General features: G+C 41.8%; 1 protein-coding gene across 2 annotated transcripts in view; it reads right to left on the bottom strand.

Moving 5' to 3' along the window:
* The window catches only part of arhgef6 (Rac/Cdc42 guanine nucleotide exchange factor (GEF) 6), a 36777-nt gene that overhangs the window by 3542 nt on the left and 11252 nt on the right, over positions 1 to 21983 (bottom strand). The window contains exons 4-21 of one of the 2 annotated variants that reach the window (XM_066715177.1): positions 19051 to 19172; positions 18607 to 18808; positions 18290 to 18360; positions 18106 to 18200; positions 17784 to 17879; positions 17020 to 17142; positions 13641 to 13779; positions 13248 to 13307; positions 9358 to 9504; positions 8349 to 8435; positions 6180 to 6261; positions 5946 to 6061; positions 5358 to 5540; positions 4135 to 4155; positions 1964 to 2054; positions 1370 to 1459; positions 621 to 720; positions 157 to 211 (exon numbers count right to left, since the gene is read on the bottom strand). In XM_066715177.1, the coding sequence (XP_066571274.1) occupies positions 157 to 211; positions 621 to 720; positions 1370 to 1459; positions 1964 to 2054; positions 4135 to 4155; positions 5358 to 5540; positions 5946 to 6061; positions 6180 to 6261; positions 8349 to 8435; positions 9358 to 9504; positions 13248 to 13307; positions 13641 to 13779; positions 17020 to 17142; positions 17784 to 17879; positions 18106 to 18200; positions 18290 to 18360; positions 18607 to 18808; positions 19051 to 19172 (1880 nt within the window). The remainder of the gene's footprint in view (positions 1 to 156; positions 212 to 620; positions 721 to 1369; positions 1460 to 1963; positions 2055 to 4134; positions 4156 to 5357; positions 5541 to 5945; positions 6062 to 6179; positions 6262 to 8348; positions 8436 to 9357; positions 9505 to 13247; positions 13308 to 13640; positions 13780 to 17019; positions 17143 to 17783; positions 17880 to 18105; positions 18201 to 18289; positions 18361 to 18606; positions 18809 to 19050; positions 19173 to 21983) is intronic. The other variant, XM_066715178.1, reaches the window with a different exon arrangement.

The raw sequence follows: 21983 nt of genomic DNA, 5'->3' as shown, positions 1-21983 counted from the left end.
GAAAGTCAATTAAAACACAAGATATTCTAATATCTGCTCCATGCGTTAGTAGGACCGTGCCATGAATGTATATTTTACTGGGGGGAAAAAAATAACTAAATAATTCTAAACATTTAATTGAAAACAGCGAGTTAAAATTAGAAAAAGTGGCCGTACCTTCTTTAACTCCTGGACCTCGTCCTTCAAAGCATATACAGCATCAACAAGACTCCTGCAGAAGACAAGGACACAAAGGATCAAACCCATTATCCTTTGGAAAGGTTTTCAAGTATAAAAAAAAAGTTGATTCAAATTTCTCACAAGCAAGTTAACCTACAGAAACTACCAGTAAAGGCCAATGATTCTGCTGGGTCAAATCCAAGCCATGGTCCTCTCCAGGGCAGACAGGGGTTGAGTATGTTGGCAGACTTGCAAGAGCAAATCCCATGTCTGACACTAAGAGCTCCGCTGTCTGTGTCCCGAGCTCTACAGAGTGACTATTCAATTGTTCACATCTGGATTAGCGAGTGTAATTACAACCTCCTTCGCAACACAAATAACTGAATGACCATTTTAGGCACTGGTAAAAAAAAATGAATACAAAATTATTATTGTTATTGAAACAGAGTCGCCTTCCTTACTTTTCCTCAATGACTGTCTGACCGTTGCTCTTTGTTTCTTCCACAATGATTTTCTCCTCCTCCGGCAGAAGGACTTGTGGAACCGACTCCTTCCGAGAAACTGTGAAGAAGGAGGATTCGTGTGTGGGTGTTTAACTTATGCAACGGGTTTGAAAAACAAACTTTAATTTCACTACAATTGCCTTGGAAATGTTGTGTCCTGCATTTTGCCGTGAGTCAAGGCAAGTGAGTCAAAGGCAATAAATGCCGATAGACCTTTGACACAGTAAAGAAACTCAACCCCATTTAAAATGACTGTGGCGAGTAATTTGCAAGCAGAGAAAAGACACCTAGGTTTGCATATCGGACTGAAATGCATTGTTTTCTGTGATAAGAAGTTTTTTGTTTTTCATCTAGAACTTGTTTTCTTTCCTGTGGTAAGTATGGTTTAAAACCATTGTACAACATATTAAAATATTAAGTAGGGACTTTATCGAATGTGTATCTGCCTAGGAAGTGAGTATTAAAGATGTCCCAGTTTTCAAACTCTTTTGAATACCACAATAACCACAGTGCATCTAATATCACCTTGCATAGCGTAAAGGAACGAGACCCTAGGTTAAAAACCCACAATATACACTGCTACACTGATATTTTGTATACTGATGAACAATTAATGTTTAACGTGAAGTTGCACGTGCCTGCAGGAGAACGCACAGACATCGACAATACATTTAAACCAGTCCTCTTCAACACAAACAAATTCTTACTAGAGCCACCAGTATGGTGAAAGCTGGCCCCCGTGCAGTATGCCTCGATGACTTTCAGAATCTGTGCGTCCTCTTCCAGGGCAGCAGTACCTGGCAAAGAAACGAAGGTGATGAGCAATGCAGGCGATACACTGACTAGTACACGAGGACAAGAACCATCTTCATTGTTTCTCACATTCCAGTTCTGGCAACTCTGATGTTTTTTTATGTTGTTCTTCTTCTATGATTTCAGGAAGGGCACTCATAAAACAACATACAGCACAGTGCAGTTTTACAGTCAGACTTCAAAGGGAAGACTGGACTATAACGCTCGTATTTTGGAAAGGACTTAACAATTTGTGCAGTTCTCCCTCGGGGCTGGGAGATGAGGGGGAGACTGAAATAAAAAGACGGGGTGACGGTGAAAGGATGGGCTTCCTCGGGTGAAGTGTGAAGTGAAAAAGCAATACAAATAAATGGATGATTCATTTCACAGAAAGGCAATACAAAAAAAAGGTGATAGTTTTGTTTCAACAAGTTACTTGAAATGTTATACATGACATGCCACGACATGCCATCTTACTCAAGTTCCGGGAAAACAGTTCCAGAACTTACTTTTCCTCAGAAGAAAGTCATCATCGGACGCCTTTCTCTCCTTGCGCTTTGGGAGAAATTTCTTCATGGTTCTGGGACTTTTACTGGAGTCCTGATTGGAAACAATTTGGAACAGTCAAACAGTGGTGCAGAGACCAGACCATCACAAAGATAACAGGACACAAACACCCTGTGGCAAGGCTCAGTTTATCAGCATGTTAAAGAGCGACACACACAATGAATAACACCCTGATGTTTTCCCAAAACATCCCTATGTGACGGGGTCAGAGGTTTTGATCCTATGGAGGGCTTTACGCCACTTTCAATTAATTTAATGCTTTTTCATTCCAATTCCAAAAACAGAGAAAAATTAAATCCAAAGGCTGTCTTGAAATTTGCTTTGATACAGAAATCTTCATGCAGTGTACATTGCAGTACGATTTAGGTAAATAATCAGTCACTAATATCCAGCACAGTGGGAATCACTATTAAGTCAGAATTTGTTAAAAAAAAATCTGGGTTCTTACATTATTCATAAATCATTAGGGAATCCCTGCAATCACATGGGCACGGCTTCATCAAGGACACTTTCTTATTGCTCCTTCCATTTGTTAAAAAGCACCGCATGAAGATGTTCTGGCCAGTGGTACACTTTGCCTCCTCAGACCATCACATAAGCAGATAGCATTTAGAAGCACAGAGGTTTACTACCCTTTAAGTTCATAACATTCAAATAAAAACATCTACAGCTGCCACCTGCTAGTACCACTTCCCTCCCACCTCCCCCGGCCCCCTTGCCCCCTCACCCCGCTTGCCACTTCTGGTCAAATGGTTTAAGAAATTTGCAAACTGTAAAAGAAAGAAGAGAAACAAAACAAAAAACAAAAAAACATGCAGGGAATTAAGCGTAACCTAGCTGTAACACTAGGTTAGACTTGGAAGTCTTCACATCCCCATTTCAACAAAACCAAATACAGAAGGATCTTCTGGCCGGGGGAGGGGGGCAACAAGACAGTTCAGTAGTGCATGAATGGTTATCAGGAGAAGGGATTTTAAAAGTGTTGAGGAAAGGAATTTTACCACTGCAAGCATGGCAGTTTGCTCACAGACAGCCGGGGTTTCTCAGTTTGGCCTGGAAAGTACAATTACCAGTGTACACAAGGTGCTTTGGCTCCTGCAATGATTAAGTGTGTATTGGTTTTTGTTAATATTTTTCCATTTGAGTTAGGGGAGTAAGCCCCTCAGTCTATCTGCACCGAGATGGTTGTACTATAATTATCCCCATGCATTTACTTTGCTGTGATTGGCACAGGTCTACAACAGGCTTCATTTGCTTTTACTATCATTATAGTACACTTTACAAGACTTAAGTTTTACCATGGTATACTATACAGTTAACGTTTCTAAGGGAAGGTTCAAAGCTCTGTGAACCCAGTCAACACATTTTGTAATTCCCAATCCAGATATCCATTCAAGCAGCACTGTAGCAGCGAGCTCTGGACATTAGCCTTGCAGAATGCACACACCAGTCTCATAGAGAGATATACAACAAAGGGCAGCAAAAAAACACATCTTTTAATGAAGAAAACCTCTCAGGTAGGTAAATGGGTTATCAGCCCAATAGAAAAGAACATTCATTGCTTGAAATATCTGTTTCCGCAGGTGCAGGTGTCCCCAAATTTCTTACAATCTTTATTTTGGGGAATACAAAAAATCTAAAGAATCAATTCTGTAACCTATCTTAAATCAACCAATTCAATGGATATGTAAACCTGAAAAATAAATCTAAATTAAATTGTTCAAATAATAATCAGTAGAGAGAAAGTTGTCCTGAGCCCAGGTCTTTGCTGTGATGCCACAGAGATAACTGGAAACTACGTACACAGGGAACTTTCATTTGACAGAAAAGTGAAGCAAGGTCATACCAATGGCTGAGCTGGTATCAGTCACACATACTATGGAGAAAAAAAAAAGTTTCTTTGGGCAATGGTTTCAGTGAGGTGTTACTGAAACGATACTGCAGCGGGTCCTTTCTCATGTGAAAGAAAGGAGACATGAACCTCACAAGGAGAAAGAGACAAACAGGAAAGGAAGTGGCTTAAAAAAAACTACAAAACGAGAGAAATGCAGCAGGCAGCACAGAGATCACACCCTTCAGCATGATAAGCGCACACACACAGATCTAGCCTTACCTTCAGGATATAAGACATCCTCTATAGTAGCCAAATGGAGAGAAAGAGAAGAATGTGCATGAGAAAAAAAGGGAATCACAAACAGTCTGATCATTTCACAACCTGCCTCTTTCATTCCCCCAGCCCTCCCTCTCCCAGGCTCCTGCTCAACCTCAGCACACAAGAGCCCACAGTTGTCGGTGTCCGTTGCATCATGATTGGTCATTGTCCTCCTCACGTGATCTACAAAAGAAAATGAGCCGCCCGCAACGCCTGGACCCAAGTCTCACTTCATTTACAACCCAGAGAGAGGGAAGGGGGAAAAACAGCAACACACGGACCATGAAGGAAGCCGTGATAATTACAGTGGCGCTATTAGTATTCTCTGAAACTCAAACCCAAGGGCACATCTAAAAAAAAAAGTATTTATTAATTGTAATGAAAGAATAACCAACAGTGAAAAAAAATGGATAAATGTATAAAACACATTTATCATGCAAAATACTCATAACACCTATTCTTGGTTTTAAACCGATTACATCCAAGATTATATAGGGTAGGAAATGATCATAATACTTCAGAAATCACCCTTATTTTCCACCTGTCACCAGTCTAGCCGCATGTGTTGGCACGTCACATACCCTGCTCAGTCCAGTCCCACAGACGTATTTGGAAAATTCAAGGACAGTGAATGATGTGAAGGTGGTAAATAGAAAATCTTTATTCCCCCCCCAGACATTTCTTTCAATGAAAATGTTTCCAGGCAGGCCGAAGTTCTTTTGACGCTGTTCCGGACGGAGAAGGTGGGAGCTGCATCAAGCAATATATTATGGCACAGTTTTTTTTACAGAAGGATAAACTTTGTATTATACTGAGAGCAAGACAAGACCCCTCCAGACCAGATCTGAACTCCTGCCTGTACCTACGTGGTCTAACTGGGGAACCAGAGGGAGGGGTAATGCAGTTCATGTGCGAGGAAATTTGAAACCACAACCATTTAAAAGGAATATCACAAAGCGAATCAATGCAAATAAGATCATGTCACTCCTACATTGCAGCGTAGGCACTAGCGCTTCTGATTTGAATTGGAACCCCTGAAGTAAGTCAGACGAGATTGTTTATTCCTACCTACACTTCATTGTAAAGGACACATACCCTTTTGCAAACAGTTTTTTTTTCCCATGCCTTAAAATACATTGAAATTGAAATCAAATCAAGATTCTGCACAAAGCATAACCTCCTACCTCTTTGTAGCCCAGCGCTGCTGAAGGCTTGAGTGGGGGGGCAGGCCGCAGGCAGCTCAGAGACCATGGCTTGGTGATCTTGGGGGGCTCCAGTGGGCCACGGACAGTGGATGTGCCAAACCCCTGGGAGAGTGTTGGATGGGAGGGGGTGCTGAGGGCAGAGCCCGACTTGCCGTCTGTGTTCTTTAAAGAAAAAAAATCAGTTAAAAATGTATTGTGATTCTTAAGAGCCATTACAAATCATCACAAAAACGATACACTTTGATTGTTTGATCAAGCACTCCTCAATAAAGGCCTGTGCTGTCTCAGTGTCCTCATGCTAACATAGGCGAGGATGAATGTTGATCTAAAAGGTGGGCACTGACAGATTCATCAGCTCAGATTTTAATTCCTCACTCTCAGCACGCTGTCTACCTTTCCATTTTGCAAGATAAATTGTTGGCCTCACAGAACCGCAATCATTCTGGATTGTTTCGAACAGAGGACCATCTGATCCTGTGGGTTTTTGTCAGAATTGTGCCGAAACACCACAATCAAGGTGCCACTGCAGTGAGGTGAACGATGAAGCAGGGAGGTGTGTGTTGGTACCTTGCCTATGGTGCTCACAGGACTCCCTCCTTTTGTGATGCTGTGCAAGCTCTCCAGCCACTCCTGCAGATCTTGTTGGCTGTTGCAATAGACCGTGATGCGCTCGATCATATTCCCTGCAGTAATAAAAGTAATAAAAACAAATGTACACAGCACTGATGGTACAGCATCCTTATTGGTCCAATGAAGTAGTCTAAGCCATAAAAATTATTTTGTGAATGTTGAATAATATACCTGTGATTTCAAATGCATAGTGCCCCATTTCACGATCTTCTGCCAATTTGGTCACTGCCATTCCTGTCAGGGACAATCTTGCCTGGGCAGTGAGTGAGAGAAAGGTGCATCTCACATTATACAAGCAATAGTAGGACTCATTGATGCTAAGAGAAAATACAAATTTGTATTACCCAGTACAATTATGAACATATGTTCTAAAAACAAACAAATAAAAGGTTAATATAAAAATGCAAAATAAACTTATGAGGCACTGTGTAGTCTTTGACGGAGAATGCTGGACTCAAGTCAGCCCATGCTAATTTTCCACAATGTACAGTGAGGGAAAAAAGTATTTGATCCCCTGCTGATTTTGTACGTTTGCCCACTGACAAAGAAATGATCAGTCTATAATTTTAATGGTAGGTGTATTTTAGAAGTGAGAGACCGAATAACAACAAAAACATCCAGAAAAACGCATTTCAAAAAAGTTAAAAATTCATTTGCATGTTAATGAGTGAAATAAGTATTTGATCCCCTATCAATCAGCAAGATTTCTGGTTCCCAGGTGTCTTTTATACAGGTAACGAGCTGAGATTAGGAGCACTCTCTTAAAGGGACTGCTCCTAATCTCAGCTCGTTACCTGTATAAAAGACACCTGTCCACAGAAGCAATCAATCAATCAGATTCCAAACTCTCCACCATGGCCAAGACCAAAGAGCTGTCCAAGGATGTCAGGGACAAAATTGTAGACCTACACAAGGCTGGAATGGGCTACAAGACCATCGCCAAGCAGCTTGGTGAGAAGGTGACAACAGTTGGTGCGATTATTCGCAAATGGAAGAAACACAAAATAACTGTCAGTCTCCCTCGGTCTGGGGCTCCATGCAAGATCTCACCTCGTGGAGTTTCAATGATCATGAGAACGGTGAGGAATCAGCCCAGAACTACAGAGGAGGATCTTGTTAATGATCTCAAGGCAGCTGGGACCATAGTCAGCAAGAAAACAATTGGTAACACTACGCCGTGAAGGACTGAAATCCTGCAGCGCCCGCAAGGTCCCCCTGCTCAAGAAAGCACATGTACAGGCCCGTCTGAAGTTTGCCACTGAACATCTGAATGATTCAGAGGAGAACTGGATGAAAGTGTTGTGGTCAGATGAGACCAAAATCGAGCTCTTTGGCATCAACTCAACTCGCCGTGTTTGCAGGAGGAGGAATGACCCCAAGAACACCATCCCCACCGTCAAACACGGAGGTGGAAACATTATGCTTTGGGTGTGTTTTTCTGCTAAGGGGACAGGACAACTGCACCGCATCAAAGGGACGATGGATGGGGCCATGTACCGTCAAATCTTGGGTGAGAACCTCCTTCCCTCAGCCAGGGCATTGAAAATGGGTCGTGGATGGGTATTCCAGCATGACAATGACACAAAACACACAGCCAAGGCAACAAAGGAGTGGCTCAAGAAGAAGCACATTAAGGTCCTGGAGTGGCCTAGCCAGTCTCCAGACCTTAATCCCATAGAAAATCTGTGGAGGGAGCTGAAGGTTCGAGTTGCCAAACGTCAGCCTCGAAACCTTAATGACTTGGAGAGGATCTGCATAGAGGAGTGGGACAAAATCCCTCCTGAGATGTGTGCAAACCTGGTGGCCAACTACAAGAAACGTCTGACCTCTGCGATTGCCAACAAGGGTTTTGCCACCAAGTACTAAGTCGAAGGGGTCAAATACTTATTTCCCTCATTAACATGCAAATCAATGTATAACTTTTTTGAAATGCGTTTTTCTGGATTTTTTTGTTGTTATTCTGTCTCTCACTTCTAAAATACACCTACCATTAAAATTATAGACTGATCATTTCTTTGTCAGTGGGCAAACGTACAAAATCAACAGGAGATCAAATACTTTTTCCCCTCACTGTACATAAAAAAAACAAATAAATACTGACCAAGGCTGTCCAGAATTAAATTAACTGCTGAACACCCTGATCACACAATGACCTCAGTCTCCTTCTGTTAAAATGGAAAAAGGTCTTTAAAACCACTTACCCAATGACTTGTGTTTGGTTGACAGAGAGTCACAACGGTAACTAGATCTTAGTGCTTGTGTGGCAATATATAAAGCCAAGCCTATGTCTCCCTAGAATGGTGCTGAGCTCAGATCACACAGCCAGCTGGGTCTGCTCACCTGGTAGATGAAGCCACTCATGCGAGGACTGGCAGAAAGCATGACCAGGACGTTGGGGAACAACATGAAGTACCGCTCTTCTTTGTCCTGCAGGAGGAGCACAAACACTCAGCGACACTGGAGCGGGGGGGGGGGGGGGAGACCTCTGTGGACCGCATCCTGAGCACTTTCATTGAGTTTCCAAAATGTGTGTCTGCCTAGTCCTCAGCAAGCTGTCCCCAAGTCCCCAAACTGAGACCTACCGCTAAAAATCGCAAATTAAAATCTTGTACTTCAACCGTGTGACGCTGTGCTAGACTTTCCTCATTCCATTCATAACTTTTCACTGGCGCCCTTCTTCCATGGCTTGGCTGCAGTGCTGTACTACATGCTTACGCCATATTCTACCCTGCCCACTCATCTTTCTTCATTTCACACCCCCTTCACTGAAAGACGGCATTAGAATATGAAATCAACCAGTGGGAAGGATTTTTCCAACCTTTATTTCATATGACTAGGGGGTGTGAAAATACATGGTTTTATCCCGCAGCATTAATATATTCACCACATTAAGGTTAACAATCTGGGGGTGCAAATTCTGTTGCAGCAAATACCATTTGATAAGGAAAACTGTTAAAGTGAATTAGAAGGTTATTTTGGTTCCTTGCCATTGTAAATAACACAATGTTACAGTACCATCATTTGAAAACAAAGGTGAGGGCACTGCTACACTTGCATTCAAGGAAGTCATATTTTGGTACTTGCAAAATGTTCAGTTTCAGTCCTACTGTAACTACTGGCAGATTACCTATAAAAGGAAGTACAAATTAGATTTTTTTTTTTAATTAACTAGCCAAAAACAAATGTTAAACTGAAGCATTTCCTCCTTATTGAAGCAGAAACAAAACCAAAAAGATAAAGGTCTCTCATGGCAGCCACCTGCTTTCATAATAACAGGAAACAGCAATGCTGAGACAGGAGCATTGTGAAAACCTCAAACTGGGGGTTTGCTATGGGGTTGAGTCTTTACCTCGCTGGCCCCACTCTGCATCATGACTTGGGACATGTAGATCACGTGACCCAGAGACCTGATGTTCTCCCCCTCCCAGCCCCGGACCGGCTCCGACAAGATCTGCAGCTCAAGGTTCTTCCTTTTGCGCAAATCCTGACATAGTACCTGAGAGACAGAGAGAGAGAACCCAAGAGGATCAGATATTATGGAGTCAAGCATAACAGTAGTACCCCCCCCTCAATCCAGAGAAGAACTGAAATAAATGATAGATTCAGGATTTATTTATGAATTAATTGTTGGTCACTCTAGCACAAGCTCCATATTTCTGGCCGTTGTTGTGAATAACACTGAATTTTAGTAGTCAAAGAAATGCATGAACTCAAGGACTTCAAGAGAAAGTTAATTTCACCACATCTTTCTTTTTTTTGCATGGGAAATTTTAAACCCAAACCATTAATACGATAAACTAATCTATACACAATCTACAGTGTAATAAACAGCATCACACTGCACATACTGTATTCAACTGCAATCAGGTCAATATAATTCAGAGCTGTCAAGAGCGGGTGGCTTGTGACTTCAAGTTACATATAATAGAGATTTAACACAAGACAAAAAAAACAGGGCTGGAGAGCTGTTACCAATAAACACAGGTATACAAAAGGTCCAAGCGAATCAGAGATCTGAACTATTTATGAGTGATGTTGCAGCCCCTGGCTAAAACATCCTGCACAGTGACACAATTTGACTGACCAGCTGGCACCGATCACGACAACGATCAATAAAATCACCCCACACTGGGAAACGACATGTCAGAGATCAACAATTTCCAAGAAGGATCTTCATTTCGACGCCACTCTGCCAGGTTCACACCCCTAACTGCGTTTGTTGTGGTGTGTGGAGTTACCTTTTAATTATAAAAAAAAGAATAAAACCAATGTATTACTCACTACCCACAGAGAGGATTACTGAAGTCTGCACAAAATGGGGGGGGAGTCCCATTCTACATTTTTCTGAAGATTTTTGAGCAGGTGAATTTTTTTTTTTTTTTTTGGTGAAAAGAAAGACAATGTAGTGTTCCACCCTTGGCTGGATGTTGAATGTATGCAAATTCAGTACAGACCATATTAAAAAAAAAAAAAAACTATTATTTGGCGCCCAAAAACGCAACCACTAAAATAGCTCTGACTCACGGTTTCCCCACCTTCTTTTCATGAAACAGAACGTGTGCACTTTGGAAACTCTACATAACCCCTATTGCCTTGTCTCTTACATCCACTCATCTTTCTTTACCTTTTCCATGTGGGGATTTCAAGAAGGGCTGCCATCATACAGAAGGCACATCTAAGTGAATCTGACAAACACATGACTAAATTGGGTCCCCACTTTCCACCAAACTTTAACTTAAAATACTATACTATATATATATTTTTTGTTATTTTTACAAATAAGCGCTGGGCTATTTTAGGCATGTCAAGTTGTGGGGCAACCTGTAGAAAGTAGATCTATAAATAGAAAATACAGTACATAACTAAAGAAATATGCTTTGATATGTCAAGCACTGTGAAATATTTTTACATTCTTAAGTGGACCAACTTAAGCAGATCACCTTAAACAGACATATATATATACACACACACACACGTCCGCTTAAGTTGATTGCATAAGTATTCAGGCCAGTCAATTCAATATTCGGTGGAAGCGCCTTTGACAGCAATTACAGCCAATTACAAAAATTTGCTATTTGGTCTCATCTGAGCACAACACCTCTTGCCACATTTTTGCAGGATCACTCAGGTGCTTTGAGATTCTTATTTTTAATAATGGCTTCCGTCTTGCCACCATACCATACAGGCCAGTTTTGTGATGTGTTCTGGATATTATCCATTTCTTGATGAATGAGTAGACTGTGCTCACAGGGATATTCATAGCGCTTTTCCACCGACAAGGAGCCGGTGCTGGAGCCGGAGACGGTGCTCGGCCTGGGAACCAGCTGAACTTTTTGCGAACCGGCGCGCTTTTCCACCGGGTTTGGAACCGAACGCTGACGTTACTGGATGTGGGCGTTCCCAAGCACGGAGTAGAAGAGAAACACAGCAATAATAAATCAGCACCGAGGCGACTATGTCTTTAAACCCTATTTAACATCACAATCAAACTCATTCAGCGTCTGCACACAGCACAGTTACATTGTAAAAACCAAACAAAAAAACGTGAGATCACACATGTAGCAGAAACGAAAATACAACTATACGAATATGCAAAGATAACTCAGCCTTTTATTTGTATTGATTTTTATTGATGCATTAAGGGATTTACACCGATTCGCTTTTTCAGACACTTTTACTGTATTGAATAAAATACAACTTAGAGTTAACATGCATTCATCACCGCGCACACAGTTAATTATGAATATACTTTGTATGAGTGGATACATTTTCATTCATTTTGTGGCGTATTTTTACTTTTATTCTTATTTAAAAAACAATGATTATAGGCTAGCCTATTGATTATGGATGCGGCTGTTTTGGGGGTATTTGCGGCGCAGTTGTGGGCAGATCAATAAACTGTTGGAGATCTCAGGTGATGTTAATGGTTTGATGGGAAATTGTGCTTATTGATGAAGTCTGGGATGATTGTCCCAAATCACTGTTGCATTGTCCCTGCTGCCAGACACGCAGCAATGCTCTTATGTGTTGAAAGTTGCCCTGGATAAGAGCGTCTGCTAACAAATACATAATAATAATAATAATAATAATAATAATAATAATAATAATAATACATTGTCAGCACTGCTGGCGTGTGAGCACAAAGCTCATCACTGTAACAGATCTTACTGTGTATTTGATCTTCTCTTACGGTACAATATGTATGATTTGTGTAATTCGCCCTGTTCTAAGAAAATGAATTTATTAATAAATTATTAATCATGCGCAAACCAACCCGGGACACATGACTCGTAGGGGCGCTGGATTCAGCGTGACACCGGATCAGTTAATGACCAGTTCATAAACAAACAACATTTCTGTCCAATCTATATCTTCGCATTAACTCTCATCATAATATCGCTGTAACACTTCTTTCCTTTCACGGAAGCTCGTCTCTCATTGCTGCCATTTGCCAACTCCTAACTAGAGACCTGGTGAGACCATATTGTTACTGTAGTGTCTCTCTGACAGACCGCTGTACGCTGTTGATTTCGCTCATTTTTAATCAAAACTCTCCTCACTGCTCGCATCTCTGCTGGCATTTTAAACATGGTGGCTGAACTCCAGCAAATCACTTTTTGTGGAGACGCGTTTACCCCACCCCCTGGCTCCTGACGTCACTGGTTCTTATGTTCCAGACCAGCAAGCTTTTGGTGCCAGAAAAAGTGGCTCCGTGCTGGCACGAAGACAGTTCTTTTGCGGTGGAGAAGCAAAAAATGGTTCCAAATTAGGCACCGGCTCCGAACCAGCAGCGGCTCCTTGTCGGTGGAAAAGCACTACAGAGACTTTGATGGTTTTTGTACCCTTCTCCTGATCTGTGCTTTTCAATTAATTTATCCCTGACTTGCTTTAAAATCTCCTTGGTCTTCATGGTTGAGTATTTGCTTGAAATTCATTATCTGCCCAAAGAACCTAACAGAGACGGTGTTTTTATTCCATGAAAACCTCTATTACTGCACACAGCCAAGGGTTTGAATATTTACGCAATCATGACTTTTCCATTTTAATTTCATATTAATACTTTATTTACTTTTAGTTCTGTTTTTGCTTTGAATGTGTTGATTCAGTTGTGTATAGAACACACACATGAATTCTTACTTCAAGGTGTCATGAAGAATAACTTTGCATTGCCATTCCACTGATCTCTATATAGACAACGTATACCACATGGACATTTTTTTGTATAGGAAGCTCTCTCACCACAAGGCCTTTGAAGGCCACTGTTGCTTTGAGGATGTCATTGTAATCAGGATGGGACTCCTGGAACGAAGAAACAAAAGAGGTTTACCGGAGTGGTTCTACAATGTATTTCGATCCTGTGAACAGTCAAAGTGAAATTAATTCGCAAAAAAAAGACATCTTTCAGTTTAAAGGATTTGTGCTTAAAACAAAAGACAATCAGTTCTCAATAATGAGTTAATATGCAAATACTTGTGTCTCACTTCCACCATGCAGCTTAATCAACGGAGATTTAAATTTTCCCTTTAATGTGACATTACAGTGGGGTGTTCCTACAATGCACCGTTGCTCTTTCTCACAGACACCGTGGGTTTCCCCATCGGTGTGGGACGAGTGCAGGGCTCCCAGGCATACCTCTACATGGCGCTCCAGCTCCTGCAGCAGTGAGGGGTATTTCTCCAGCCTCATAAAGGGCTTGCTCAAGCTCGTGGTCAGGGTGAGGATACCTGGGCTGCTAGCTCCATGGCTTTCCATGAACTTGTCCAGCTCATCCCTGAAGACCGAAAGAAAAAAACAACATCAGGATAGCAGTCAGGTGGGGTTGGCTGTGGCCTTCAAAGAGATGTTGGGTTAACTTCTCAGAAGATGTTGTTTTTATGGGGATCGGCATGGACAAGACAGGCTAGGAAAAGCAATTACCATAATTTATTCTGTTCTGACAACAAACTTCCATTATACGCAGAACGCCTAAAAACGCACTTCTCCGTGTTTAAAAACTCCATGCAGTGTTCTTGTTTCTCCCCTCCAAAATACGCAGACTCCCACCTGTAACTGTAAACCATCGAAAACACTGACTAATTTACGATAAGAAATTACACAGAAAAAAGCATTCCCCTGAAAATATCGCAATGTTTTCCAGTAAGCTTCTCATATGGTGCACTAATTTTTCCTTGCTGACCTCGATGTTTAACAAACTTCACAGTAACGATACCTTTTTTGGGGGGTAGGAGGGGTAGTTTTGCTGCAATTTCCTACCTTAGGAAAAGGTAAACAGGTGCATGTTAGTCTTGCTACCATGTAACTGCTTCTTTCTACCCCACTGAAACTTGACAACTGCGTGTGTTATATCCTGAGTAAACCGTGTGCTATGCCGCCTTTTCCCGAAACAGGTTCATTTCTTCTCCTGGTGGAGGGGTGAAACTGCTGCTGTCACAGTCGCCTGCTGCACCCAACAACTGCATTACAATGTTTGACTGCAAGGTTTAGATTGCTGCATGGTTTTGTGCTTAGTTGCTGCTGATTACATAACCGCTAGCTATGCCAATTATGTTTCAGTTTCATCACCCAGAAACAAGTGCCAAGACCAAAGACAGGACACCAAAGTCTAACTGTGTTGAAGGTCTCAAAACTTTCACAAACACATTTTGTTATATATGTGGGACTTCCCATTGGCACTCACTTTAATTTTATTTACCACGTATGGTGGACGATGGCAAACGAAAAATTATTTCCAAAAAAACATTTTGTTGTTAAAATGTAATTTAACAAACAACATCCCCATAGTGTTATTTTGTGAGGCGTTAATATCTTTGTGGGGTCATTTTCCAACAGTTTGTCCCTACCTTGATAGTAAGGCATCTACACGAAAAGACACACACGGTAACGCTAGTATGGATGCTCTGAAAGGGCTTCACCAGTGTTATCTGTATACATGTCTTATATGTTTACATATATATATATATACATACATATACACATGCACATAAATGGACACCCAGCTCTTGCAGCTTCTTACACAGTCCACACTGAGTATATCTCAATAGCCAAGTCACAATATCCTACAATGCTTTGTTCCTCTTTTATGATTTGCATTTTACAGGTGTGACAATAATGCATACTGGAAAATAAGAGAATAGGTGCCTCTCAAATGTAAGATGCTCAAGACCACTTTCAACTTGTGTTATAAAAGTTCCTATAATTTTGAGTTCCTACAAATTACAAATTTGCTAATATTATACCAAAAAACATTTTGAAAGTTGAAAAAACTATTTCATAATGCAATGAGGACAGGAGTACAGAGTCAACAGATAAAGGTGACATCTTTCCTTGAAAACAAGTGTGCAGTTTTCTTTGTAGAGTGCATCTTCTGCTTAATCAGTTTAACCACAACAATCCTGTTCGCTTAGGAGCAGCATCCTGTACCTCTTATCTGTATCTCTTAATTTCAAACTCTGTGCTGCGTTTTAACACAGATGATTGATAACAATGAAGAAAAAGCTAACGACAGTTTGACAGAGAAAAAAAACCACAGGAAGCTTAAAAAAAACTAAAAAAACTTCCAGTTACTGAATAACCAAAAAGGTATGACATTTGGAAAGCTGTGATCAATCGGATTTCAGATAAACGGAAATCAAGCCTGATGCTACGATGACATCAGCCAGACCTTGTGCAGAAATTGAGGGTTTTTTCTCACTAGGGCAAGTCCAAGGCTTACGAAGAGTTGGCCACCATTTAAACCTAACTGCAGCCCTTGGACAGTATCACCTGAAATAAATGCATTAATACCGACATCTAGTGGGGATTGTTGGAAGTTACAAATTGAGTTCTCTGGGCTGTTGTACTACAGTCGAACCCTGAGTTACACTGGGGATAGCTTCTTGAAAAACACTGTGTTATGCTAGGCACACACTACACAATTTCTACAATCCAACCTGATTTTGAGAACGGTGGGCAGCTCACGTTTAGCAAACAAGTTTTAACCGAATTCATGTATTTTGCATCGTGAAGGAGTGCACACTACAAGATCGCATTAGAACAGGGGGTCACACACTTAATGACTGATCTGAAATCCTTTGTCGTGGGGATCTCCGACACAGCCTCGACACTCCCCAAATCTCATGGAAACACGCGTGATCCATTCAGACAAAAAGTAAACAAACGTGGACCTGGACAGTAACAAGCTTGTCGCCCTGGACAAACAAAAAAAGCAGAGTGAAAAGAGAATGTGGATGAAGACCTGGCTGAGGAGGCAAAGGCAAATGTGGCCTGTATACTCTGCTGTAAGAGCTGGAGGTGAGCAACATCCCACAGTATGATCATCGCATTGTAGGGATCGATAATTTCCGCAGACCTGGGACAGATACACATGGGTATTTGTATATGAAAATAATATTTTCCCTGTATTAGAGAATTTTTAAATAACCTGTCCTAAAACAGCCACTGTTATTTGAAGTATTTGAATAAATACATATGAAAATCAAATACTCCTGTCATGTTAATTCTTCCTGTTTTTAGTTTTTTTTTTTTTCTTCAAATCAGCTCAACTCCCATTGGCTGCTGCCGGTCTCCATTTTCATAATGTGTAGCTGATCACGCTGTAAATATTAAACATGTTAAATGAAATCGTAGCAGCTCCGACTAGCTTACAATAGGATCGGAGGCCAAGTGATTGAATCGAGGACCGTCTCACACTACACATTCATCAGCAGCGGGCACCCTTTAATTTTAATATTACAACTTTAAATAATACATTTAATTATTTTTACGCCACAGTAAATACTGTGTACTGAGTAACCGTGACGCAGGGTATCATGTAAATTGAAACACGGGTCACATTATATAATGTACGCATACGTGAAGCAGTGTAAGTCGAAACCGTGTACGTGCGGATCTGACTGTAATAATAATGCAGGATGTAAACAAAACCCTCTATTGCACTGTCTCCTTGCTGGGAGGCCTCGGCCCCGGGTCGGTCAGTGCGTGCTGCAGTGTGGCATGGTAAGCCCAAACTCACCCGTGGTCAGTGAGCACACAAACCGCAGAGGGGTGGTTAGAGCAGTAGGTCAGGTACAGCGCCTTGATCTGACAAAAGAGGTTCAGGTAACAGCTGCCCAGCCTCTGCTGACCCTCTGGAAATCTGTGGGAGAGAGAGTGAGATAGTGTGAAAGTGTGAAAGAGTGGTGTGTGAGACGGGAAGGAAAACCAAGAATCTGAGAGATGGACAGAGGAACAGATTGAGAAACAGTGAGAGTTTATGCGAGAGAAAATGAGAACTAGTAGTGTGTATGAGCAACAAGAAGAGATCAAAAGAGTGCAAGAGAAACAGAGAGAGGTGAGGCTATATGAGAAAAAGTATGAGAATTTCAGCATTCAAATGCTTATTGTGGATTGTCTCACCCTCTACCACTAGATGGTGCCACTTTGTTTAATTTGTTTGAGTCTTCCAAGAGTCTTCACCAACATCAATTTCTCACCCACTTGCTATATGAAAGTACCCATCGTGCCCTTTGTAGATTTTTATTTTGTTTGATTGATAGTGGATTCTGGGTAATGGATTTCTAACGTACGATAATTGGGTGGTGAGTCCATGATATTCTGGGCCATTTATACAGGAATACAGTCTTTTTAAATGAGAATACTTACTCTATAGCCTAAATGCACCTGAACTAAGAGTCCTACTACCTCCCTCATGCACTGTGCTTTCATAATTCTCATAAGGACTTGTTGGTTTCCCATCAAAGATGAAATGCTGATAGGAACACCTCCTCTGACACTTACTTTGTGCACTCCTCCAGAGCGACACAGAGACCCTGCTGGAAAGTGAGGATCTCCTCCAAGTTTCCCACTAGACACATGCTGTCAGCAGCACTCAGCCTGTAGAGACAAACACAAGCCCTTCCACATCAACACAGCAATGAGAAAGAAAACAACCAGACCAATCAAAGTCCAGTAACAATGTTCCACAGATTTTTCTTTAAAAGATTAAAATCAAGACAAAATCAATTGAAACGGAGTCAAACGAAGCTGAATTACTCAAGTTAATATTGAGCCCCACATTCACTCGCACTCCCCTCCCTGCCTCAGTTCTCGGCACGCTTACTTGTCGCTGGATTGCAGGGGCCGAAGGTAGCAGCCAAGCAGTGCCTGTAGCTCTTTGGCGAATTCTCGTTCATTGTCGAGGATATCCTGCACTACCTGAAACAAAGAGGAGCAGGACTCAGATGGCTCTCGGCCTGTGTGTCAGTGGCAGACGCCTGACTGAGAGGTAAGTGAAGGAGCCTTACCACACTGTAATAGTTCTTGGTCAGCTGTGGCATGTCGAACTCCTTTACGGCCTTGGGCGACACAGGCTTGTCTGGATTCAAACAAACAAACAAACAAACAAACACAAAGCAACAGTCAAGGATCAGAGCTCATTTCCCAATCCCAGAACCTTCAGACAGTGGGATATAGTAAAGTGACAGGCAGTCCCGCTGTCAGACTGCTAATGAAAAGTGTGTATTTTCGAGTGTTGATGTAGCGTCAGGCCACAGGAGAAGCCCAGCATGGCCGCTTCAGGGCAGGAGAGGGGATTCCAGCTGCCAATCTGATTACTTCTCACCTGAGGGCTTGATCTCTCGAACGTAGTTGCTTGGAAACCAGCCAGTCTTGCCATTGAGCGTGCCCTCCCACCAGCCGCCCTCTTCCATGCGCGTCACGCAGATGATGTCACCCTTGCCAAAGGATAGCTCGTCCTCATTATTCTGCTTGAAGTTGAAGCGTGCCTTCACCATCACTGACTGACCACCGTTCTCCCTCATCTCCTGGAGACGGCAAGGAAAAACAGCAAATAAAGAACTGTAAACTAGAAGAGTGTGGAGTACAGAGAGGGAGAAACTGATCCCCCTCAGCAATTCATAGAGCCCCAATGAAATCCGTTTTATTATTATTGAGTGACCATCTGAAGCCTCAGCGATCTGTGAGCCCAGAGAGAGGCACTTTCTCATCCTCTGACACCTTCTGAAACACAGCCCTGTCCCCCAGTGAAAGCCCTGCTGCTGCTTACCATGGTTTTAGATTGTCTACGCACAGACTTCGTTGATTTTAAAGAGGACGCACTCTGTGACCTGGCAGCCTGACTAGGTGCTTGAGGTCCTGCGTGTTGACATGATCTCTCGACCACTCGATCTGTTGAAAACAAATTTAAAAAAATCAAATGGTGGTGTTAGCAGTTTGACTGAACAAAATATAAATACAATTTATAAATTAAAAAAGCCCCAGCCATCCAGGAATGCTACTGTAGTTTGTGTATTTATTGTGCGCCAGTGCTTTCCCAACACAACCCCAGGGAAGAAGGGTGATCAGATGTTTCTGTACACAGGCGGTTCTGTGACCTCTTTGGAGATCCAGTTAATTCTCTGACTGAGGTACTAAAGCAGACGACTCACTTCCAAGGGAGGCACTGCAAAACGACAACTAAACACAAAATAAATAAACCAGTACTTTGCACAGCAGTCAGAATTTTAAAAACATATTTTCTACCCTTTAAGGAACAACTGCTACAGCACAGTTAGTATACTTTCAATCATATCAAGAATTTTATCCAGGTGCAAGGCAACACACACAGTCTGGTTTCAAAATACTAGTGCAATCCAGAAATTCAGGTATTTAACTGGAGCTCTCAAGCCAGCAGAATGCTACATGTGTGTGTTTTTACATCACCTATGAATTACCAGCAGTCAAAGCTGCACTGTCAGGGTTGAATTCACATCTAACACTTGATGTACAATAACAAATTCATGAAATATAAAATAAAGCAGTTAAAGCCTTCCTGTTTTAAACTTCAGCTTTACTGCAGCACAGTTGACCTGCCAGAAGAGTTTTAGTATGTTTCCTACACTGCTGTTCTAGTATACTGTGGGGTTTCACCCTTTTGTCCCATTATGAAAAATATGTCTGAATAACTGGGCAAAATAAGGTCAGTTAGTTATCAGTACCGAGCCAGTGTTGCATAATTCAGCCCAAAATGACCCAGTTTCGATGAAGTGATTAATAAAAACACATTCACAATAGGAGTTTTCTCGAGGCAACAGTTGCAGATCAGATCTGTCGCAACATATAGTGCCAGAGACACTCCTTAAAAACTGTCAACCTAGGAAAGCAACTGTAAATAACAACGTGCACACCGCACCAAGCTCAAGAGCCACAGGAGGAGGTGAGACCCACCAGCAATACTACTCAACGTGTGCGACCCCAGCCTTTTCTGTGCTGCACCTGGCCAGCAACACTCTTGCACGGCAGGTGTGAGCATTAACTCCCCCTGCCCCCCCACAGCTGCTGGCCCTCTTAACCACTGAAGACAAGAGTTCACATCTTTAAAAATAAATAGAGATAGAAAAGGCTGTTCTGCACTGAAGAGATGCAATAAGGCAAGATTTTGTAACCGCTCTGGAACAGAGTCAGCAGCAAGGAATGGCAGTAGAGACTAGAGGCATATTCACTAGTAAACTGACAACAATATATACAGACAGGGTATGACGTCCTCCATTTCAACTTGATGGTCCTTAAACTAACCAATGACAAACAAACACGAAATCCATGCTAATGTAGTGCAGTGTGCAGTGTGGGAAAAGTACCCGGCTTCAGGTGATTCTGGAGTACTGGACTCTCACTGCTTCCGACTGCTCCTTCTGTAGACCATTCCTCCTTTCACAGCTTATTATTAGCACTTCACTGTGCAGTCCCAGGTATAAAGACAGAAAATCGGTTCAACAGATTTGGTCTTTTTTGCCTTTAGGAGGTAAAATATTTAAATTATATAGATATAAAAAGGATCTTGTTTCTTTTAGAAAGAAACTCTTAAAAATAATACATCTGCAGACTTGCGCTTCCCTTCGAAAACCACTCAAACAGCACATTGCAGTGTAGTAACAGCGAGACGTCTCACCAAACATGCCCTGGCCTGCACTGACCTTCACGATTTTCGCTACATCCTAGGGGATCAAAACAAGGCCTAGCTTGGTTTCACCTACGTTATGATTAATCACAGGCTTTCCGAGCTACAAGAAGTAAAACCTGAAAAAGAAGTTGGTCCAATACAAACGTGTCTGCAATATAAAAAGTCTACTTGTTCTTTAGTGTATATTTTTTTATTATACTTGGTAGTGCTGATGGAGACCTACACCTCCCTATTTGCATGTACTGTTCATTCCTGGTCCTAGATTAGCACAGTTCTGTACGTTTGGTAGGAAACTTAAAATGTTCAGTGGCGAAAGACTCAGGAATGGGGTTATTTTAGGTCAATTAAATCAGTAAGCGTTTCAGTAAGGCCAGCGAGGAATGAAATCTCAAAAGACCCTGCGGCCCTCCACTACTGAGAGTGGGAAGAAGAGCTGTGACAAATCACCTACACGACAGATCCCACAAATCTGCACAGCAATTAGAGTTCTCCTACTTCGCATGATGCCACATAATGTGGTCCTACCCCCTGCCTGGCCTGCACAGAGAGAACACAGTGCTAATTTTACGGCACAGAAAAGAAAAAACTACAACTGAAACAAAACAACAAAGATATTAGGGGTTCAGGTCAAGGGCATGTCAAGAAAGATATTCTGTATTTAGGGCCATATTATGGGGGGGGGGGGGGCATCATCTTGGATTTATAGCTTTTTCTTTGTGCCACTCAATTGGAAAATGGCCAATTGCAAAAGAGTTCAGGCTGTACCAGGAGGGAAAAAAAAAAAAAAAAAGTCAGAGGCTGCCAGGCTGTCAGTGTGTACATCCTTATATTTTATTTACTGCTGTAATGTAATCCATTTCCAGTTCATTGCTAGATACCATCTCCAGAGTACCACCTTTACTTAGTGCATCTTGTGGTGGGGAACCCGTGTACACAGGGGAAAGCAATGCCCAGGCCATTTAGGTTTTGATAATGACCATCTGTGCAGCTGGATTAACTTGATATCCTATTAACGAATATGAGACATGTATTGTGCGGCA

The sequence above is a fragment of the Amia ocellicauda genome, chromosome 10, assembly GCF_036373705.1.
Source record: "Amia ocellicauda isolate fAmiCal2 chromosome 10, fAmiCal2.hap1, whole genome shotgun sequence".
NCBI lineage: Eukaryota > Metazoa > Chordata > Actinopteri > Amiiformes > Amiidae > Amia > Amia ocellicauda.
This window is presented reverse-complemented; position numbering and strand designations above follow the sequence as displayed.